The sequence below is a fragment of the Cinclus cinclus genome, chromosome 6 (genome assembly GCF_963662255.1).
Source record: "Cinclus cinclus chromosome 6, bCinCin1.1, whole genome shotgun sequence".
NCBI lineage: Eukaryota > Metazoa > Chordata > Aves > Passeriformes > Cinclidae > Cinclus > Cinclus cinclus.
In genome coordinates this window covers 31271103-31290132 of record NC_085051.1, presented here as the reverse complement: position 1 = coordinate 31290132, position 19030 = coordinate 31271103, and the positions used below count along the sequence as shown (strand labels likewise).

Here is a 19030-nt window from a genome sequence, read left to right as displayed (position 1 = left end):
GCACTTCTCACACCTATTCGTTTCTTGTTGTCACCATGCCAGTGTGGTTCCTAACTTCCATGCATCCCCAGTATTCACTTACTCTCTTTCTCTTGTTGGCAACTTTTACAGATTTTTCAAAGATAATTTCTGAAACCTTGGCATGCATTTTAAATACTGTAGGAAACAACACAGTGACTCACAGTCTTATTGCACTGCAAAACTTTAAATGTCTGTATTTGATAATTTGTAGAGGGTTCTTAAGGTATTCAAAATGTAAGAGCTGGGGTGGTTGACTGTCTTAGGAAATTATAGTTATATTGCATTTTGAAATGTCATAAAATGCCAGAGCACGTTGTCCTAGGATGTACATTTGAGTGTTTTAGTTATGTTCACAATTGTAGAAATAACAATCAAAATGCAAAAAGAGCGTGATAGGCTTTTTCACAAGTGTTTTCATGGTAACTAATGGAAATCTGTGCTATTTAATGAGCTACCTAAATTTTCTGATTTTTTTTTCCTTTCATCTTTATAGCTATCTCCAAAAGGATACTTCTGAGTACAGAAAGCAGTATGCAACAGTGATAAGATCCTGATGACAATACACCAAGGACAAGTATGGAAGTCAATTTATTCAGCAATTCTACTGTTGTAAACACTTCATCCATCAACCATAAGCAGTTAGAAGGGCATAGTCTCTGGGAAGTCATTACTATTGCCACAGTAACTGCAATTGTAAGCCTAATAACCATAGTGGGAAATATTCTTGTAATGATATCCTTTAAAGTTAACAGTCAGCTCAAAACTGTCAACAATTACTACTTGCTCAGCCTTGCCTGTGCAGATCTCATCATTGGGATATTTTCTATGAACCTTTATACATCCTATATACTCATAGGCCATTGGACTCTTGGAAGTCTTGCCTGTGACCTGTGGCTAGCACTGGACTATGTAGCTAGCAATGCCTCAGTGATGAACCTCCTAGTCATCAGTTTTGACAGATATTTTTCCATCACAAGGCCTTTAACTTACAGGGCCAAACGCACACCCAAAAGAGCTGGCATCATGATAGGTATGGCTTGGCTAATTTCCTTCATGTTGTGGGCACCCGTAATATTGTGCTGGCAGTATTTTGTGGGTGAGCGAACTGTACCACCTGAAGAGTGCCAGATACAGTTTCTGTATGAACCCATTGTTACCTTTGGCACTGCAATTGCTGCTTTTTACATTCCAGTGTCTGTGATGACCATTCTGTACTGCCGCATTTATAAAGAGACTGAGAAACGCACCAAGGACCTCGCTGAGCTGCAGGGCTCAGAGTCTGTGGCAGAGTTTGAGACAGTAAAGCCTCAGAAAACTCTCCTGAAGTCTTGCTTCAGTTGCAAGCAACAAAACTTAGTAAAAAGAGAAAGGTGTCAGGCTTCTTGGTCTTCATCTAGTCGAAGTACGTCAGCTACAGTGAAGGCCTCCCAGGCAGCGAGTACTTGTATGGACTGGGCTAAGGCTGACCAGTTAACCACCTGCAGCAGCTATGCATCATCAGAAGATGAGGATAAACTTGCCACTGACTCAGTTTTCCAAGTAACTTACAAAAGCCCATCTAAAAGTAAGGCAGAAGAGTATAATGAGACTACAGATGTTGTTGTCAAAGACCAACCTGAAGAAAGTGATTTTGAGAACCAGAAATACTTTTTGTCACCTACCAAAGAACATGTACAAAAAAGTAAAAAATGTGTGGCCTATAAATTTCGTTTGGTGGTTAAGGCTGATGGCACCCAGGAAGCCAACAATGGTTGCCGAAAAGTAAAAATAACTCCTTGCTCTTCTGCTCTGTCAAAGGACCCTTCCATCAAAAGCATGGATCCAAATATTAATAACCAAATCACCAAAAGGAAACGGATGGTTCTTATAAAGGAACGCAAAGCGGCACAGACTTTAAGTGCCATCCTTTTGGCTTTTATCATCACATGGACACCCTATAATATCATGGTTTTGATCTCCACATTTTGCTCTGACTGCATTCCCCTGACACTGTGGCACCTTGGATATTGGCTATGCTATGTGAACAGCACTGTTAACCCCATGTGTTATGCCCTCTGTAATAAAACTTTCAGGAAAACTTTTAAGATGCTGCTTTTCTGCCAGTGGAGAAAGAAAAAAGTGGAAGAGAAACTATACTGGCAGGGCAATACCAGATTGCCATAATTGTTCTTGTATCTTATACAAGAAGGGGAAATATAGATATTGATGTAACCTAGCAAATTCTGTCTTTTCAAAGCCATTGCTGTTGTGTCTAGTGGTTACAAAAATCTGCTGAAAAGTTAGGTTTTGCATGAAAGTGTGCTTGAGATAAAAAAAGTCAGTGGCTGCTGTGAGCAACACAGGTTGTTTTTGACTATGCAGTAGAATTGCATTACAATTACTGTGTTTAGTGTCTTATGTCCTTTCTTTCAGCCTGAGAATAGGTGGAGTAAACTATAAACTACTAGAAATTACACTGAGATGATCACCCAGTCATCAGGTTAGATCATTTCAGTCTGTCTCCCTGAAGAGCAGAATTGTTTTTTCCTATAGTTCTTTGCTAGTTTATTGTTTATTTAGTTTTCAATGTACCAAGCAATGCAGCCTGTGCTACTTCTGTTTTGAGGCTTTACCATCAGCTGTTGAGATGAAACAAGGACTCTCTAAAGGGTAAATGCTGTCATCCCCAATACTAAATGGCTACAGAGATTCATAATACTCCAAATGAACACACACGTTATAGGAGAATATGATACTGAGAAAATTTCCACTTTAAGGCTGACACTTGTGGAGACTTAGGAAGAGCTTGAGGTGGAAAGGCTTATAGTGGAGGAAATAGATAATGTATTTTGTACATGATAAAGCCAGCCCCAATATCTGTTCAATCATGCAAGTCACTGTCATTTGTAAAAATGGTGATAGTTAGAAGACACCTTTGAATTTCTCCAGTTCCCAGTACCTCTGAAGGAAATTTTAAAATTTTATTCAACAGTGACAATGGTACAAATCAGAACTGGCTGTAAAGCATAATGGATGTAGTCTATCTACAACACATTTTTTGCAATCTCCTTTGTTGCGCTACACCTTGCTCCAAAAGTTTCTATAACATTTACCTATATATAAACAGTGAGAGAACTGGCATCCTTTAAAGAGGAAAGATTTTTTTAAGCAACTTTTTGATGTTTATGCAAAACTATTTAAAACACTTTGTATTCTTTGTCTTTAAATAGCTTTACAAGTACTAGTCAACATCAGGTGCTTGGAAACATGAGTTATCTTCAGGCACTCTCCTTTGGTCCAGCAAAACCACATCTGCTACAGATGTGGCTGGAGTCAACCCCTCTGATTGCTTCTGGGACTGGGTTGTACTGGCCTAGTTACAAGCTGAGACTGACCACTAGCTGTGATTTGAGAGGTCTTTTGGTGCCAGAGCTGAGCTGCCTGTGACTGCCTGATGTCTGTGTTAGATTGGCAGGAGCCCTGCAGCACTGACCAAGTGAGTAGGCAAGCAAGGGGCTACCTTCAGCAGGAGGCCTTTGGAATGGAGCTGGTGACCTGGCTCCTTTTGGTGGGAGCAAACAAAGCTTCAGAAAACATCCTGAGAAAACAAAGTTAGTGGCAACAGGAGTCATGAGGTGTGGAAGTCCTAAAGAGAAACGTTTATGAAGAAATGAGAAAGATCTTCATGTGCACAGAGTTCCAATTCACTTCTAGTCTTTCTATCAAAATTCTGAGTGAGATACTTTGGAATAATAGTTTGAGACAATCTTCATACTATATCTAATATACTTTAGTGGGACATTGCAGTGGTGACATTACCCAGTTGCACATTTCAGGGATTGTATTAGTCGTCATGACTGTACCATTGCTCTCTGTGCAATTGTTTGTATAACATATTATCATACCATCAGAATGTTTTCCTATAGATAGATAAATCCTCTATGTCAACAATCACAGTACAAGTAATTAATATTTTTTTAGCCCCAGTGTCCACAGGGGAAAATTTTGTCAGTGAAAGATTAGCAGTGTACTAATGCAAAAATATGTTCTCTAACTTCATGTGATTGTTTTGTAATGCACTTACTGGGCCTATTGTTTTTGTGCATTAGCATATGACTACTTATGAAAGGAAAGCAGAGGTCTTTATAAAACTTTCATCAGCTTGGTTCTGTCACTATTCAGAGCTTTTCCTGTGTACAGTAAGTGTTCAAATTGGTTATTAGAGTGAGTTTATTTCATTTTAAATCAGACCAGTCAAATCAGACCAGTCGTTCAGTAAACTGTGATTTTTAGCAGATGAATGTGTCTCTCCGAAAAGCTGTAGTTAAAGGCAAAATTTATGAGGTAGTAAGAGTTCCTGCTAGAAGCTCTATTATTTCTGAAATGAAGCATTGGCTCCCATTGAAATTAAAGGGGGTATTTTTTGTTGTTTTTAACTTCTGTTGATCAAGAATGTTCTGTAAATGTTTATGGACTCTCTGCTCAGTAAATGTATTAGAATACACAGTAATGGATGCAACAATGTTGGTACAATGTAATTGTAAAATATGTGCTTAAATAATGCTGCTATTGCCTAACCATGTGAGAGATTACATGGCCACACATGAGTACATTGTAAATATCAAGAATTATATAAAGAGTTGTATGTTACTTTATTGTTATGTAGGATGCTTATTCTTAAAAAAAATCAAAACCACAAAAAGACAAATGTGTTCCTCATCAGAGTATCAGTTAATACGTGATTGTATTTTGTACTTTTAAAAAGTGTTGTGGAATTTTTGCAGTGTAGGACAATCTTGTTATCTTGTTATCTGTCCTTTTTACTGATTCTGTAATTGATTATTGTCATGGACTAATGAAAAGTTTTTTGTAAAACTACATTTTGATTGTGCATAGTTTCATACACATACATATATATAGATATGTATGTATTATCAATATAGATGCATAAATACACATTTCTAACTAAGCTTTTCAGAGACCCAGCACCTTTTATATTTTCAAGTATTGAATTTTCCCACAACTGGGGGTAGGTCTTTTGTCTCTCCCTTTTCACATATGCTGACATTTCTACATATTCCAAATTGCCATAATTTATTAACTAACATTAATTTTTTGCAAATATAATTTATGTTTGTAGATAAATACTTGGAAAAGTTCACAGAATTTTTAAACAGATGTAGAGCACCTGGATACCGCTGTGCATTTTCTGTGACTACTTAGAGTGAAGAGTTCTGCAAAGGACAGCTCCATTGCTGCCTTTTGAATTCCCTAAGAAATGTTCTTCCACATACATTTGATAGGTGAGTCTCACAAAACCTTGAGATTTAATAAGCTTCCTGTTTGTGATTTTATTAATAGTTACCCCATAAGTAGCTAAAACAATTAAAAATTGATGACATCATTTTGTAAAACAGGAGATAATCTATGACTAACAGTGATTTCAGAAAGGAATGGTGTTAAATTTTTACCATCTTGGTAAATGTATTATTTCATGATTAAGGAACTTCATTTTTTGTTACACTCACTAAAAGCACTGCATTTTACTCAATATTTTTGCCATTGGTCACTAGTTTCGTCATGTATCTGCTGATGTACCAAAGTCAGTCCTCCTCAAATAAACCAAACATTTCAAATCCTTCAGAAGTTTTCTTCTCAACAGGCTCTCCTCCAGGCCCTGGTTGCTGATGTCTTCTGTTTCTGTAGCTCTCTTACACTGGGGGATTGGGGGGGTTACTGAATTCCTGGATCACAATGCCAAGATAGAAGATGAAATATATTTTAATCCTTACATACAGCAGCAACCTAGATGTAGAGGAGGTCAGATAGTTGGTTTTGGTGTGTGCTGCCCATAAGGCCTCCTTTAGTGGGCAATTCATCAGGTAGCTGTAGGAGGAAGAGTGGAGAGAAGGTACAGTGGAAGATTCCAGCTGTGGAACACAGCTGGATTCAGCTCTGTAGCCCCCCACTCTGACTGTGGCCTGATGTCTTCTGAAATGCAAAAGAAATGAGAGTGCCTGAAGGACTGTTTGTTAATTCTAGTAAGAGAAAATGAGGCCATGCAGCTAAAGATGTTAATTTTTTGATGCAGTGTATTGCATCAATAAATTAACAACATTAGACAGCTAGCCCCTAAAACCATTTTGTCATACTTTTAAAACTATGATTAACACACCTGGAAGTCTGGGAAATCAGAAAGAAAAGCAAGCACTTTCTCATATGAAAATTTAATTATTTTTAAAGACAAATAGTAAATTCTAAGTTGATTCATGTGGTATTATATGTGAGAGTGTGTTTACATTTCCTGCAGTTGACAGTATAAGGTGAAATGCAAAGTAGCAGAGGTAAAGCCTCCATGCTGGTGTGTGTTCTAGAATATTCTTACTTTTTTTCATCCAGCACTCCATCCCTAACCCAGCCCAAATAGGCATTTCCATCTAAACTTAGTTTAGAAGTGTGGAATATAGCTCAGTCCCTGAGTTCGATTAAACGTCTCAGGTTTTTGCTGGTAGAGTTCTTGTTTTGAGTTTTTATTATAATTAAAATCTATTTTTTGTGCTGGAATTCAGTACACAGGTTTGTAAGGCGCCAGTTAATACTAGAGTCCCTCCAGACCTGGGAAGCTGGGTTTGGTCTGCTGGTGCCCAAGTTATTAATAAAGTTCATTTGCAGAGTCCTTACCTCCAAAATCCTCTAAAACAAGCTAAAGATGTGCTGCAGAGCAGGTTACCTACCTCTTTTGTTCAGATGCAGCCTGTGGACTCTCCCTTCCACACTTCCGTGTCGAGGTTATTAAGAACACATTTTTGGAAGGTGTGTGAGCTTCTGGCCATATGGCCAGGAATTCTAACAAAAGCTATATGAGACTGGCTGCCCTCAGGTGATTTTTCTGTATCCTCATCACAGCTTGGGGGGCAACCTGATAGAATTATGCAGAACCCACATAAATTGACTCAATGATATAAACTCCGTTCTGGTACTAATCATTTCTTCCCCTATCACACTTCTGTCTTTGAACACAAAATCAGGGGGAAAAAAATCAGATACTGCAAAATTGGCATGTGTACTATGTTGGCTTCACCTGCATAATGTAGCTGTATCTCTTTCTGAAAATACTGTAATACATCAAGAATAATAAAAGTTGCTTTCTTGGCTTTTTGGCTTCCAAAATAGTCTCTCACCTTAAGCAATCATGGTAGTTTTGGTTCTCTCAAAACACAATAGAATTTATTTTCTAAAGCAATTTTCATGAAAATTATAATAAAATAGTATTAAAATAGTATTTTAAATTAAAATGCATGAATTTGACAGTATCTGTTGGTGGAGTTTCTTTAACTGAAGTATTTAAGAAAACAGACATGATTATCTAATTATTATTCTGACATTTTCTAAATGCAACAATTAAAAAAATCTTCAGTTGTCATTCAGCTATTCCAATTATATAGAACTATGTGAAGCAACTCAAACAGTGGTAAAAGTAAACAAGCCCTTCAAGGTTATAAAAATTGAAATATTTTTGTTTATTGTTTTACAACAGAATAATTTATAATTAAATTTTATTTTATTTTATAATTAGAGAAAAGGCACTGTTTAATTGATGTCAAGGTTGAGTACTGAAACAATTTTTAAATGTGAAATAAAGAAACATTCTCTTCTTTTCTCAAAGTGGTATTACATAAAGAAAAAGATGAAGAACAGCATGGAACAGGGAGAAGTAACAGTCAAATAATGGTAAATAAAGGGGAATAATCTTCATGGGGGAAATGGAGGGATAAATAAACAATTGCAATGTCAATTTGCTCTTTTAAAAATGTATTCAATGAGTTTATTGGGGGAAAAATTCAGAGGGGTTGTAAACCTCAGATCGGTGGCTTTAAATGGGAAAGCTGACAATCACATTAGTGCTGAGTGTTCTAAAATGAAGGCAGAAAAGAAAAGCCTGTGCTGAATACCTCACTGTATATAGGATGATTAAAAAGTAGAGATAAAAGAAGAGTCTATTAAGGGGGAAAGAAACCATGGGAGATGAGGTTAATTCCAATTTTAAATATTAAAATATCATCCACTAAAGTTAGAAAGAAAGGGCCTGTTGAAGCCTTATGGTACACAATACTCTTCAATATGCATTTTGTAAATGTAGGTTTATGACTGGAAATATCCTCCTTGCATGATATATGAAGATGTGCAGTTATAAATGTGTAGTCAGTCTTGAGCATTGACACCAGAGCAAAACCTTCTGAAACGCATCTTTATTCATGTATGTATTGTACAAGATTTCATATCCTGGACTTCATACTGGACTTGTCTTATGGATAAAATAGTATAAAATGAATTATTTGAGTCTTCCATTTACTTAAATCTTGTGGTAAAGGCCTCAGTTTCTGACAGTTTCTCACTTGTGTGATTGGCAAATTTCTATGACATGTGCCAGTCCTGGACATTTTGTCATCATAAAGCCCTTGCAGAGGCCCAGTTTAAATTTTCAGTCATGGTTACTTAGAGTTATTACTCAGTCAGTGAGTTCACTTCAGTCACTTGAGAAAAAAATCCATGTTCCTGTCAAATATGCATGGCTTGTCTACAGTTCAATTTTCTGACAGGGGCAGGCCTTGGTAGGGTATGACTGGTGGTGCTCAATGGGTTTGATCATCATCCATGCAAACTTGCACGGGCGTTGCTTGTTGCAGTCTTTTTGCCAGTATATCATGTTCCTGCGGTTCAGATTTGCTCCAGCACACGCGTCGTACCACCAGCCTCCCCCAGGAATCCCATTCAGTTCCAGTTTGGCACAATTCATAAAGTAATTGTCATTGTCTCTGTCCTTGGTGGTGAACTTCTGGTTGTCATGGAGATAAGCTTCTGTGTCCAGGGTCAGCGCATCAGTGGCGTTGCCTTTGTAAAGACCAACCCTGATTCGGTACTGAGACTCTTCTGCCTCAATTAGGAATGGCTCATACTGTCCCCATCTGACTTCAGCATTTAGATTTACAAGTTTAATTCCAAGTATATATTGCACTGAGCCGCCAGTTAACTGGTGCATGTATTCATTTCCTAACCAGTGGTTCTCATGAACAGAGCCAAATCCATATTTGTAGTCCTGCCAGGTCCTGTCAAAGTCAACAGTACTGTTGGCTGTAATGTGCTGGATTACTGTCCAGCCACCATCCTGCATGTTACAAAAGACAACAACTGGTTCCTCTTTTGGTTGGATGACGTAAAGGCCATCTCTGGAATTTCCTTTGGAGCGCTGTAAAATCTCAAAACAATCCCTTGGATAGTCTGAGAAAAACAAAACAAAACAAAAAAACCCCAAAAAATTAAAATAAATTCTGTTCAAATAATAAATTTCAGAAATCGGACTCTGTCCTTTAGAGTGACTGAATGATTCTCTTCAGACTGGATGCTGGATGACTTCATTGCAGCTGATGGGCATTTATTCAGCAAAAGGGGGAAGATTTCTGGCAGGAACATGCAAGAAATATTCAGAAATTCAAAAAATGATTTGTTACTCTGTCTTACAACAGAAGTATGATTTTGCATTTGTGACAGAGATATGGTTGAAAAGTCAAAAGCTATGTACAGGTCATTCCTTTTCCACCAGTGTTCTTCCAGTGTAAGTACTCAGCAAGTTTGCAGTTCCCTGTGCAGGAACAGGGAAATGCGTAGGACACTTGTGTTTAATAACTAGATCTAGTCTTTTCCTCAATGAAAAAATTAATTTCTCTTGAATCAATTTATACTTCAGGCATCTCTAACATCTTTGTATTAAATTCTGAAATGTATGCCAAGTGTTCATTAATAGAAGGAAGATATTAAAGCATTTTTATTGTTAATATAAATCTTATAAACATCTGAGGATTTTCTTAGGATGAGTTCTTTTCACTCAAACTCAAAGCTAAATTTTTTCATGGATTTGCAAGTAGAACTACAGTTTTGTTCAGTGCTGAACACTAATATTAGGAAAATAGGTGAGAGTACTTTTCCATTTAATTGCTTATCCAGTAGACTCAGAGAGTAATAATAAATGCATATAAGGCTTGGGTTGACACTCACTATTGGGCTAAAATATTTTTTGGGTTTTTTAAAATGTAACGTGCTTATAAAGTAACTTCTTGCTATAGTATAATATCAAGCATCTCTGAGACTTTGGCACAATGCTCTGAATTTTACAATTGATTCTGAAGTTTCTTAAGAGCCAGAAAATAATTTATTTAAATATACATTTACCTATGTATGAAGTTATAGAGACAGAATTCCTTTTGTACAGAAGAAATGTATTCATTGTTCCGTTACTCAGACATATGTTTATGAATTGAAATCACTCACTTCTCCATAGAGGTGAAAAGCATGTCCTTATGTCATTAAACTGTGGAATATTTGTAATTTGTATTTAATAAAAACTTGAAAAATTTATTATCTCTGTGAGAAAAATTCAGTAAAAATTACATTTGCCTGATAGACACAGCCCAGTTGACACCAAATGTAATGCCATGATTTTATAGAAGGATTATTTAAGTAATTTATATAGTGGTGTCCAAACCAGCAATATACACAGTGACCCCTCACAGTTGCCCTTCTCAGTGAACATTATAGAACAACTTCTACAGACAGGACTTCGTGGCAGGACTTGTTCATATTGCAAATGATTCTTCCAGGGCTAGTTTTCAAATATGTTTGTTGAAAATGTTATAGCAAAGCAATAAAGTAAAACACAGAACACTTCCAAATCACTCGCTGTCTTCATGAGTACCTTTTTCATTGGCGTTTCCCAGTTTCTCATAGTCCCTTTGGGGAAGAAGGTGAGCATTAGCCAGGACCACTGCCTCTTTGGTGCCCAGGGTCACAGTGCATTGAGAGAGCAAGAACAGTATGAACCCTGCTGAGATCCTCAATAGCATCTTCCTTCTGCCTCAGTCGTCCTGAAGCAATACAGAACTGTAACACAGACTGGAAGTGAAAATGGCAATATTTGTGACTTCTAGTACAAAAGTCCTGAAGGAGAAATGTTTAGAAATACCGAGCTTCAATACAGTAAGCCTCTGTCAAAGTTGGCTTCTCTCTTCTTTGAAGGACCTCTCCTTTCCTGCTGTCTCAGACCTGGTTTCTGACAAGTCACTCATTTCTCTGTCACAGAGCGCTGTGCTGAGACACTTAGAATCTGTCACCTGTCACCTTGTGCCAGGCTGGGCAATGAAACACAATGTAATTTTGAGTGTGGCAAAAAACCATCAAGACTAATGTAATGACAAGAGTAAAAGCACAATTCTTAATTATCAGAGTTGAATTTTTCTTATTCCCTGAATCCAAACTGCAGTGAAATAGAGACACCAATTGTCGACGGGACAGAAACAGTAACATTAACTCTGCTGACTGTCTGTAGCTCAATCAGTACTCAGAGACGTGGCTTTCCTAGTGCTGGAAAGGTTTCCATGCACTTGAGAACTCAACCTGAACTATGCTTTTTTGGGAATTTCTACCTACAAATTGAAATAACAGGTGATAACAGGTCACAGGTTTCAATCAGATTGTAAAAATAAAAAAGTTCAGTAAACAAAGCAAAGAACAACTCTTCAAAACACACAAGGGTTCAATATACTGAATTGAAACAGCTTTGAGCATCCTTTTATCCACCTTTTGGGATACATGTCTATTAGTACTTCATTCAGTAGAGAAGAAGGCTTAAGCTATTACTGGACTAAATTCTGTGCTCCTCACTTAGGCAAATCCCCAATTCTCTGAAGAGGAGTTTCTGTCAACAACTCAGATTGAATCAGGTAAACAAATGTTTCCAATACTCTCAAAGTATACATTTACTTAGACTCTAACCAAACTCTTTGGATGCTTGTTTTTTGGTTTTTTGGAACTTTTTCTTTTTTTTTTTTGGTTGTTTTTGGTTTGGTTTGGTTTGGTTTCTTGTTGTTGTTCTTATTTTTGTGGGGGTTTTTTGTTGTGTTTTTTGGATTGTTTGTTTTGGTTTGGGGTTTTTTTGGTTTTTTGTTTGGTTTGGTTTGGTTTGGTTTGGTTTGAGTTTTTTGTTTTGTTTTGGTTGTTTTTTTTCTTTAAGGACTGGGTTCCCCACAGTGGCTTTGCTGAAGGCAGAAAATAGATCTAGCAAAAAAGCTCTTCGGTCAGGGCTTATTTCCTGCCAGCATCAGCACAAAGTCTGCAGAGGCCAGTACCCTTCTCCACAGTGGCTTATGTTGCAACAAAGCCACATTCCTTTTAAATCTAATGACTTAGCAGTAGATTCAGCAAAAAGTTTTCCAGAGTGAAAAAATTCAGCACATTTTTTTTTTTTTAAAAGTCTAAGATAAATCATTGTAATAATGTTAAGGTTTGAGAGTTAATTTTTGTACCTACCATATACAAAGCCAGCAAAACAGAATTTTCTATTCTACCTGAAACTATTCAGTAATAACTATTATTTACTATTAAAATATAAGTTACCCTTTATGTAAAGTTGGTCATCTGACATTGGGATCATAATAAATCTTCAGGGAAAATTTGGCATAGTGCTTCCCTTTAAGCATTTAAATTCTGCTGTACTTGTATTTTCTACTGTCGTGTATGATTTTTCCTGAAAGCTTTGATTACTGTTGCTATTATGAAGTACTAAATTATAAATTACTTTAAATCAAACTGTAGTCCACAAGCCCAAAACCTGATTTTCATGAAATTTGAACTTGGATCTGGAGTTATTTTTTTGAATCTTTTTACTTTTCTTTTAGTATTTTTTAAGGAGTAAACCTTTTTTCTTCACTTATATTTATGTATAAGCATTGAAAATTGATTTAAAGATCAATTTAATTCCAGAATAGAAATAGGTATTGAAAACTAGTAAGAAAGGACCCAAGGAACACAGGACTGGGCAGGCACCTTACCTCTTTCAAGTGAAGACTGGCAAAGAACACGAATGAGCTCCCTCTCTACAGTTGTACTTTGCCTGCTACTGAAGTCCAGGGGAATAAATCAGATCCAATGTGCTATCTCAAATGCAGCAAAATTGCACTTTGCAATTTCTTATTCCACACTGTGCTCAATCTGATGGACTTTGCTCTGTCATACTGTACTTGCAATTAAGTATGGATGAATCATAAAATACAAAATTCTTCCATAATGATTAAAATGACATAGTAATTAAATTATATTTCCTTTATTAACCAGTAGTGGTGGAGAACCATGAAGAAATTTTAGTCCAGTAAATTATTCATGTTGCTTAAATAGACACAGGCAAATGCTAAAATGTACTATGCCATTTTGCATAGATGAATTAACTCAAAGCTCTACTGAAATATAGTCACATTTAAATTGCACAGAGATGACTTATTTTTAAGTATTAGGAACAATCCAACTATAAAACCGTGTTGTTACTTCACGTTTTAATGTGAATGAATCAGAAACAATATCTGAGAGCTCTACAAATACAGCAAACAAAAGCAGAACAGCCTAGTCAACAGGTTTCTATTTTAATTTATGTGGATTAACAAGAGTCAGTTAACATTAACCTAGATCAAAACTGTCATGGACTAAATAAATTAATTATTGCTATGCAGCTATATTTGTGTAAGTTCTATTGTCTGTCTGCACAGCCTTTAGATGATGTCTAATCCATGTTTACCCTTTCAAAGATTAGACAACACTTAAGCTTTTGAGCTCCCTGATCCACCTTACAACCAACTTCGATCAGACTCCATCCTGGAAACAAATCAAAATTAAAATTGATGGAACATTTAAGATATGTGCAAGCTCTTCTTCAGGATTCATATCAAGTCATAATTTCTGTTCTTCAATAATTCATCTTCAGTGAGGATTTTTTATTTCATGTAACATTAAATCAATACCCACAGCAAATGTTTTAGGAAATATTTGCTTGTAACATTTAAAACTCAGTGATCTTTCTCTTCCTTATTAAAATACAAGCAATCTATTACACAGGAGGATGTCCACAGGGAGTCAGAACACTATCTTCTCCATGACACTGATCAGTAGTAGAGCTACAGGAAAAAATTTAAGAATACATATTCTCAGCTTTTAGCATTATGAAGGTCAGGGAATTTCTGATATTTTTGTGTTTAACAATATCTAATTTATGGCTGGTACAAAGTATTACAAGCCTTGTCTAAGGCAAGAAAATACTGTATGGTAGCTTATGAAATATAAAATTGCTTTGAACATATCCTGATCTTGCTGAGAAAAGGTAGAGGAAGGCACCTTTCCACTTTGTCCATATAGGTATACTCTGAAAAACACCATTGACCATAGTGGTATTTATTGATGACCTGATATTCATTGACCCTGATATAAATTGGGGTGCATCTTTGGTGCCTTTGATTCCTGTATATTTATTTCATCACAGTTTATCTCCTCTCCTGTCTTCCCATTTTTCTTTACTTTCTTGCTGTTTGCTTCTTTGTTGATTTCCAAACTTTCATCTGAGCTGGCAGAGCAGAAATGAAGTGGGAAGTGTTTAATTGGAAGAGAGAAGGGCATCAACATTCATTCACTTATGCTCAGAAAATAATCTATTTTTTTAAATGAAAACTTTGAAAAGCAATTAAAATCTTTGCATCTCCCTCTCTGCTCTTGATTCTGGGAATAATTTTTCAGAAATAGCATGATCTTAAGGTCAGAGTACTTTATATAGGTATGGTTTTTTAATATACAGATTTCAAAACAAAAAATCGCTACAATGACTTGTTGCTAGCCATGTTAATTAAGATACTTAATTTCCTAGCCCAATGACCACATATTCCTTCTCTACAGTATGGTAAAGTTTAAATTATCCTTCTGATTCTGCTGAGCTTTAACTGAAAAGCATTCATCTGAATTTTTCCAATTCAGGCTCTCCAGTGTGGAAATACTTTTTATTCATTCTTTACGTCCACGTGGCACATCGATCCAGCCTGTTCAAATCCCTTTGTGGAGCCTTTCTACCCTCCAGCAGATCAACACTTCCACCCAGCTTGTCTGCAAACTGACTGATGGTGTGTTTGATCCCCTTATCCAAATCGTTGATAAAGACATTAAACAGGACTGGCTCCAAAACTGAGCCCTGGGGAACCCCACAGGTGACCAGTCACCAGCTGGATGTAGCACCACTCACCCCCACTCTCTGGGCCAGGATGACAGGCCTGTAGTTCCCAGATCCTCCTTCCCATCTTGTAGACGGGTGTTGCATCTCCCCTGACCTTCCTGGTTAGCCAGGACTGCTGATAAATGGAAAGTGGCTCAGTGAGCTGTTCTGCCAGCTCCCACCTGGCCCCGTAGACCTGAGTGTGTCTAAGTGGCATAGCAGGTCTCTGAGCATTTCTTCTTGGATTATGGTGACTTCATTCCATGCCCCATTCCTGTTTTCCAACTCAAAGGGCTGAGCATCTTGAGAACAACTGGCCTTGCTGTTAATCACTTTAAGCACTCAGCCTTTTCCTCATCCTTTGTCACTATTTACTCCTCCATCCAACAAACAATGGAGATTATCCTTAGCCCTCCTTTTGCTAGTATTGCATTTATAGAAACATTTTTACTGTCTTTAAGGGCAGTGGTCAGATTAAATTCTGGTTGTGTTTTGACCCTTCTGATTGTATTCCCCATTAGCTCACATTATCTTTGTAGTTTTTCTGAGTTTCCTGCCCCTTCTTCTTCCAAAGGTCATAAAATCTTTTCTGAGTTCATGTCGAAGTTCTCTGCTCAGCCAAGCCACTCTTCCTCACCACCTTTTGGCACATGGGACAGCTTGCTCTTGCATCTAAGTTTTCCCTCTTGGAGAATGGGGGCCAAACTCTGGAAGTCCAAGGCAGTTCTGCTGCCCCCCCCCCCCCTCCTTACTTCTCTAGGAACTTAAAAATCCATCATCTCACGATCACTGCGCCCAAGACATACTCTGTCATTATGGGAAAGGCTTTGACACAGGCTGGAAACTTGCATACCCAGGATCTGCAAAAGGCTTGACATGGGTGATTTATGGATTTATATGGTTGCCAGAAGCATGCAAAATGCCGACTTACATGTGAAAAAGTTGTTCAGTATATTGAGGAACACAAGAGATAAAGTTCTGACATGACAAAACACATAAAACACATAACAAAGGAATCACTGAGTATCTTTCCTGCAAGAAGTTTTATGGGCACACAGCACAAGTGATTCCTTTGGGAAAACAAATCAACAAAGCCCCACCAAATAACAAAATCAGGCCATAGATATACTTCTGCAGCTTTGAGTGATTTTGAATTGCTTTGCAGCCTTGACTAAATGCACTTTGGTATCTTTGCATAAGATCAGTAACAAAAAAAATGTTCATAACAGCTTTCACTTGTTCTTGAACTTATGAGCTGGCATTGGCATATGAAGTGTGTGCTTTGTCTGACAATACAGAAAGCAATTATTAACTGCTGAAACACATTGCACATAAGGCTATTTTCAATGGAAATTTTAAATCTCTTTTTACACATTCAGTATTTGTGAGATGAACCATTATTTGGGGAATGAACCAAAGTATATTTTTTTGACTGAATGTAAAACAGAACAAATGCTATACCCTTAGAAACATTTGACTTTTCAAATGTTCAGCAAATTTATTGATATTTCTTATAAAAATATTTTAAGAATTGAAGTAAATACTAAAGACATATTCTTCGTATCTTTCTGCTGAACCCAAAACTAAATTCTAAGGGCATAGAAACTTAACAGTATTGAAGAGGGTTTGCTTTCAACAAAAACACTGACCTAACTTGAAAAATACTGTCAAAACCATCATCAGGGAAGATGCTGGAAAACAACCACTTGGTTAGCTGACAGTTAGAGTGGTGATAATGAAGAACTTAAGTTACTCAGGTAGCTTTGAAAAACAGTATGATAGGAAACATCTAGTAATTGAATTTTTTTATTCTAAAGGTGACAAAAATTGCCAGATACGAACGCTGATGGTGAAAAATGTTGAAGAATACTTGCATGGAATGCCAATTAGGTGACACCTATCTTAAGATAGTAGAATTAATGATTCTGAGTAAATGTGCAACACTGTAAAGACAATATATTAAAAAAAAATTAAAACGCAGACCAATAAATTTAGGCAACCATCTTCTATCCTCTCTTGCTAAGAATCTGAGAGAGACAGGCTCTTTGAGCAGGCTGGCAATTAATAAAAGGTACTATAGTGAAGATGACATGACAAACTATTTCAAATGAAGAAAGACAGCAACCTTACTAAGAGTAAAAAAGGTCTGGCTAAAAAGCTCTTTAAAAATTTGAAAGTCAGAATGAAGTTGTGTAAGCAAGTGAAATCAAAAGACAAATCCTAACAGGGATAAAACAAAAGCCGCTCATGATAAAATTAGAGGTTAAAATTAAAAAGGTTACTGCTGTCAAGGAACATAAAAACCCAACAAATATTCTGTAAATGGTTTGAACATAAAAAGAAGTTAAATAAAACCCCATTATTTGATGAGGGAGAAGGGCAAATGGCACAGATTTTTTTGTTCTTTTGTTTTTGTGGACTTCAGAAGCAGTGACCAGATACTTAATGAAATTAATTTTAATGGAAGAGTAGGACTGGAGGCCAGATTAAGTGAAAAACATCTCAAAAAAACTGAAGTAGTTAAGAATTTTCAAAGTGGTAAGGACAGATAAAATTCTGTATGTACCTTACGATCTAGCAAAAGTCCTCTCTTAATCATTTATAATTACATTTTCAAAGTAATGGAGGTCCCAGAGGATTTCATTTGGCCTATCTTTTAAAAAGGGGAAAAAGCTAAGCAAAATAAAGAAGGGTAAGATACCTTTCAAAACACAGAAAATAGGAGAACTAAAAAAAAAAAAAAAAACAAAGGGATGATAAGGTGGTAAAAAGCAGACAGCAAAGACTGATCAAGAAAGAAATCAAACTAGGTTTGTTCTTCCTTGCTACGTGGATCCCTCCTTTTCTGACCTTTGGTCCTTTCACTAAATATTTCATAGAAAGTTCTACATGCTCCCAGAGTCCCATTAAAAGTATCCCATAACAACCTTTGAACAATTTCAAAGTGTCCTTTCCCTGCATCCCATAGCAAATCTCCTGTAGGCAGTACTTCACTGTGCCAGGAGCTCTGGGAGTTTTTATGTAGGGTGGGTCTCACAGTAGGGACAACGGTCTAATCGTTTTCCTTTGATAACCTTAGGAGCAGGGAGGTCTGTGCCTTCCCGTTTTCACTGATTATGCTAACTAGGGCTCCTCTGCATGTCACTATTCACCCAGGTCTCAGCAGGCTTTTAGCATGATTCATCCCATAGTCTAGCAACAACACAGTCCAATGGCCAAAACCTGGGACTTGGAGATACAGACTGGACACAGGGAAAGCTTGTTCACCAGGAGCAGCGGATCAGGGGAAAAGGTTTCCCACATGGGTTGTAGAACTTCTGTACTTGGAGAATTTTAATACTGGCTAGACACAATATGACTGAACTGATGTTGGTGATAATCCTGCTCAGTCAGGTTGACTAGAGACCACCAAAACAACCAACACTTCATCAACCCTCTGGACTTCAGAGAAAATAAACTTTAAAAGTAACTAGCATTTCAGATCTGGTCCAGATTTGGCATATTGCAAAGTATGAGTCAAACTCTGAGTCATAGAGTAAATACCTATCTAGGTAAACACATCTAGTAAAATCAGTAGGTTTTCCATCTGAATGCACCAGTTTAACCTCAAGTACTTGAACAAATAGAAAAAAATATTGGAGAAGTACCTGCACAAATATTTGAGTTAAGAATTTCAGATGATTATCAGCCCAAAGATATTTAAAAAGCAGTGTGTTTATCTTAATTTTAAACCAGTTAGATATATAATTGAGTTTTAAACATTATAGCTTAACCTTGTAATATAGGAGTCTAAAAATTATTTTCTCAACTGGGACAAGAAGCAGCTGGAGGCATTACTATGGCAACCATCTCATTTCCAAAGAGAGATTTTGTGACTTCTGTTGCTTTTTAGCAACCTCACAGCTCAGTAGCATGGCTAAAAAAAAAAAAAAAAAAAAAAAGGGAGGGGGGCTTGGA

At 36.9% G+C, this 19030-nt stretch overlaps 2 protein-coding genes across 2 annotated transcripts; one reads left to right on the top strand and one right to left on the bottom strand.

Moving 5' to 3' along the window:
• The first annotated feature begins 597 nt into the window (after nucleotides 1-597).
• CHRM5 (cholinergic receptor muscarinic 5) lies at nucleotides 598-2184 on the top strand. The gene has a single exon (XM_062494946.1). It carries the CDS (start codon nucleotides 598-600, stop codon nucleotides 2182-2184), a length of 1587 nt encoding a protein of 528 aa, XP_062350930.1.
• Nucleotides 2185-8578: 6394 nt separating this feature from the next.
• Nucleotides 8579-10898, bottom strand: LOC134044777 (fibrinogen-like protein 1-like protein). Its single transcript, XM_062494160.1, has 2 exons — nucleotides 10751-10898; nucleotides 8579-9279 (listed from the first exon to the last, which is right to left on the bottom strand). The coding sequence occupies exons 1-2, from the start codon at nucleotides 10896-10898 to the stop codon at nucleotides 8579-8581; spliced, it is 849 nt and encodes a 282-aa protein (XP_062350144.1).
• Nucleotides 10899-19030: the final 8132 nt, after the last annotated feature.

Bases quoted from the DNA above. Each gene is read 5' to 3' on its own strand.
- CHRM5 (XM_062494946.1), top strand. From the start codon at position 598: ATGGAAGTCAATTTATTCAGCAATTCTACTGTTGTAAACACTTCATCC.
- LOC134044777 (XM_062494160.1), bottom strand. From the start codon at position 10,898: ATGCTATTGAGGATCTCAGCAGGGTTCATACTGTTCTTGCTCTCTCAA. The intron at 9,280-10,750 runs GTACTCATGAAG...TGTTTTTCTCAG, and splicing joins GGGAAACGCCAATGAAAAAG to ACTATCCAAGGGATTGTTTT.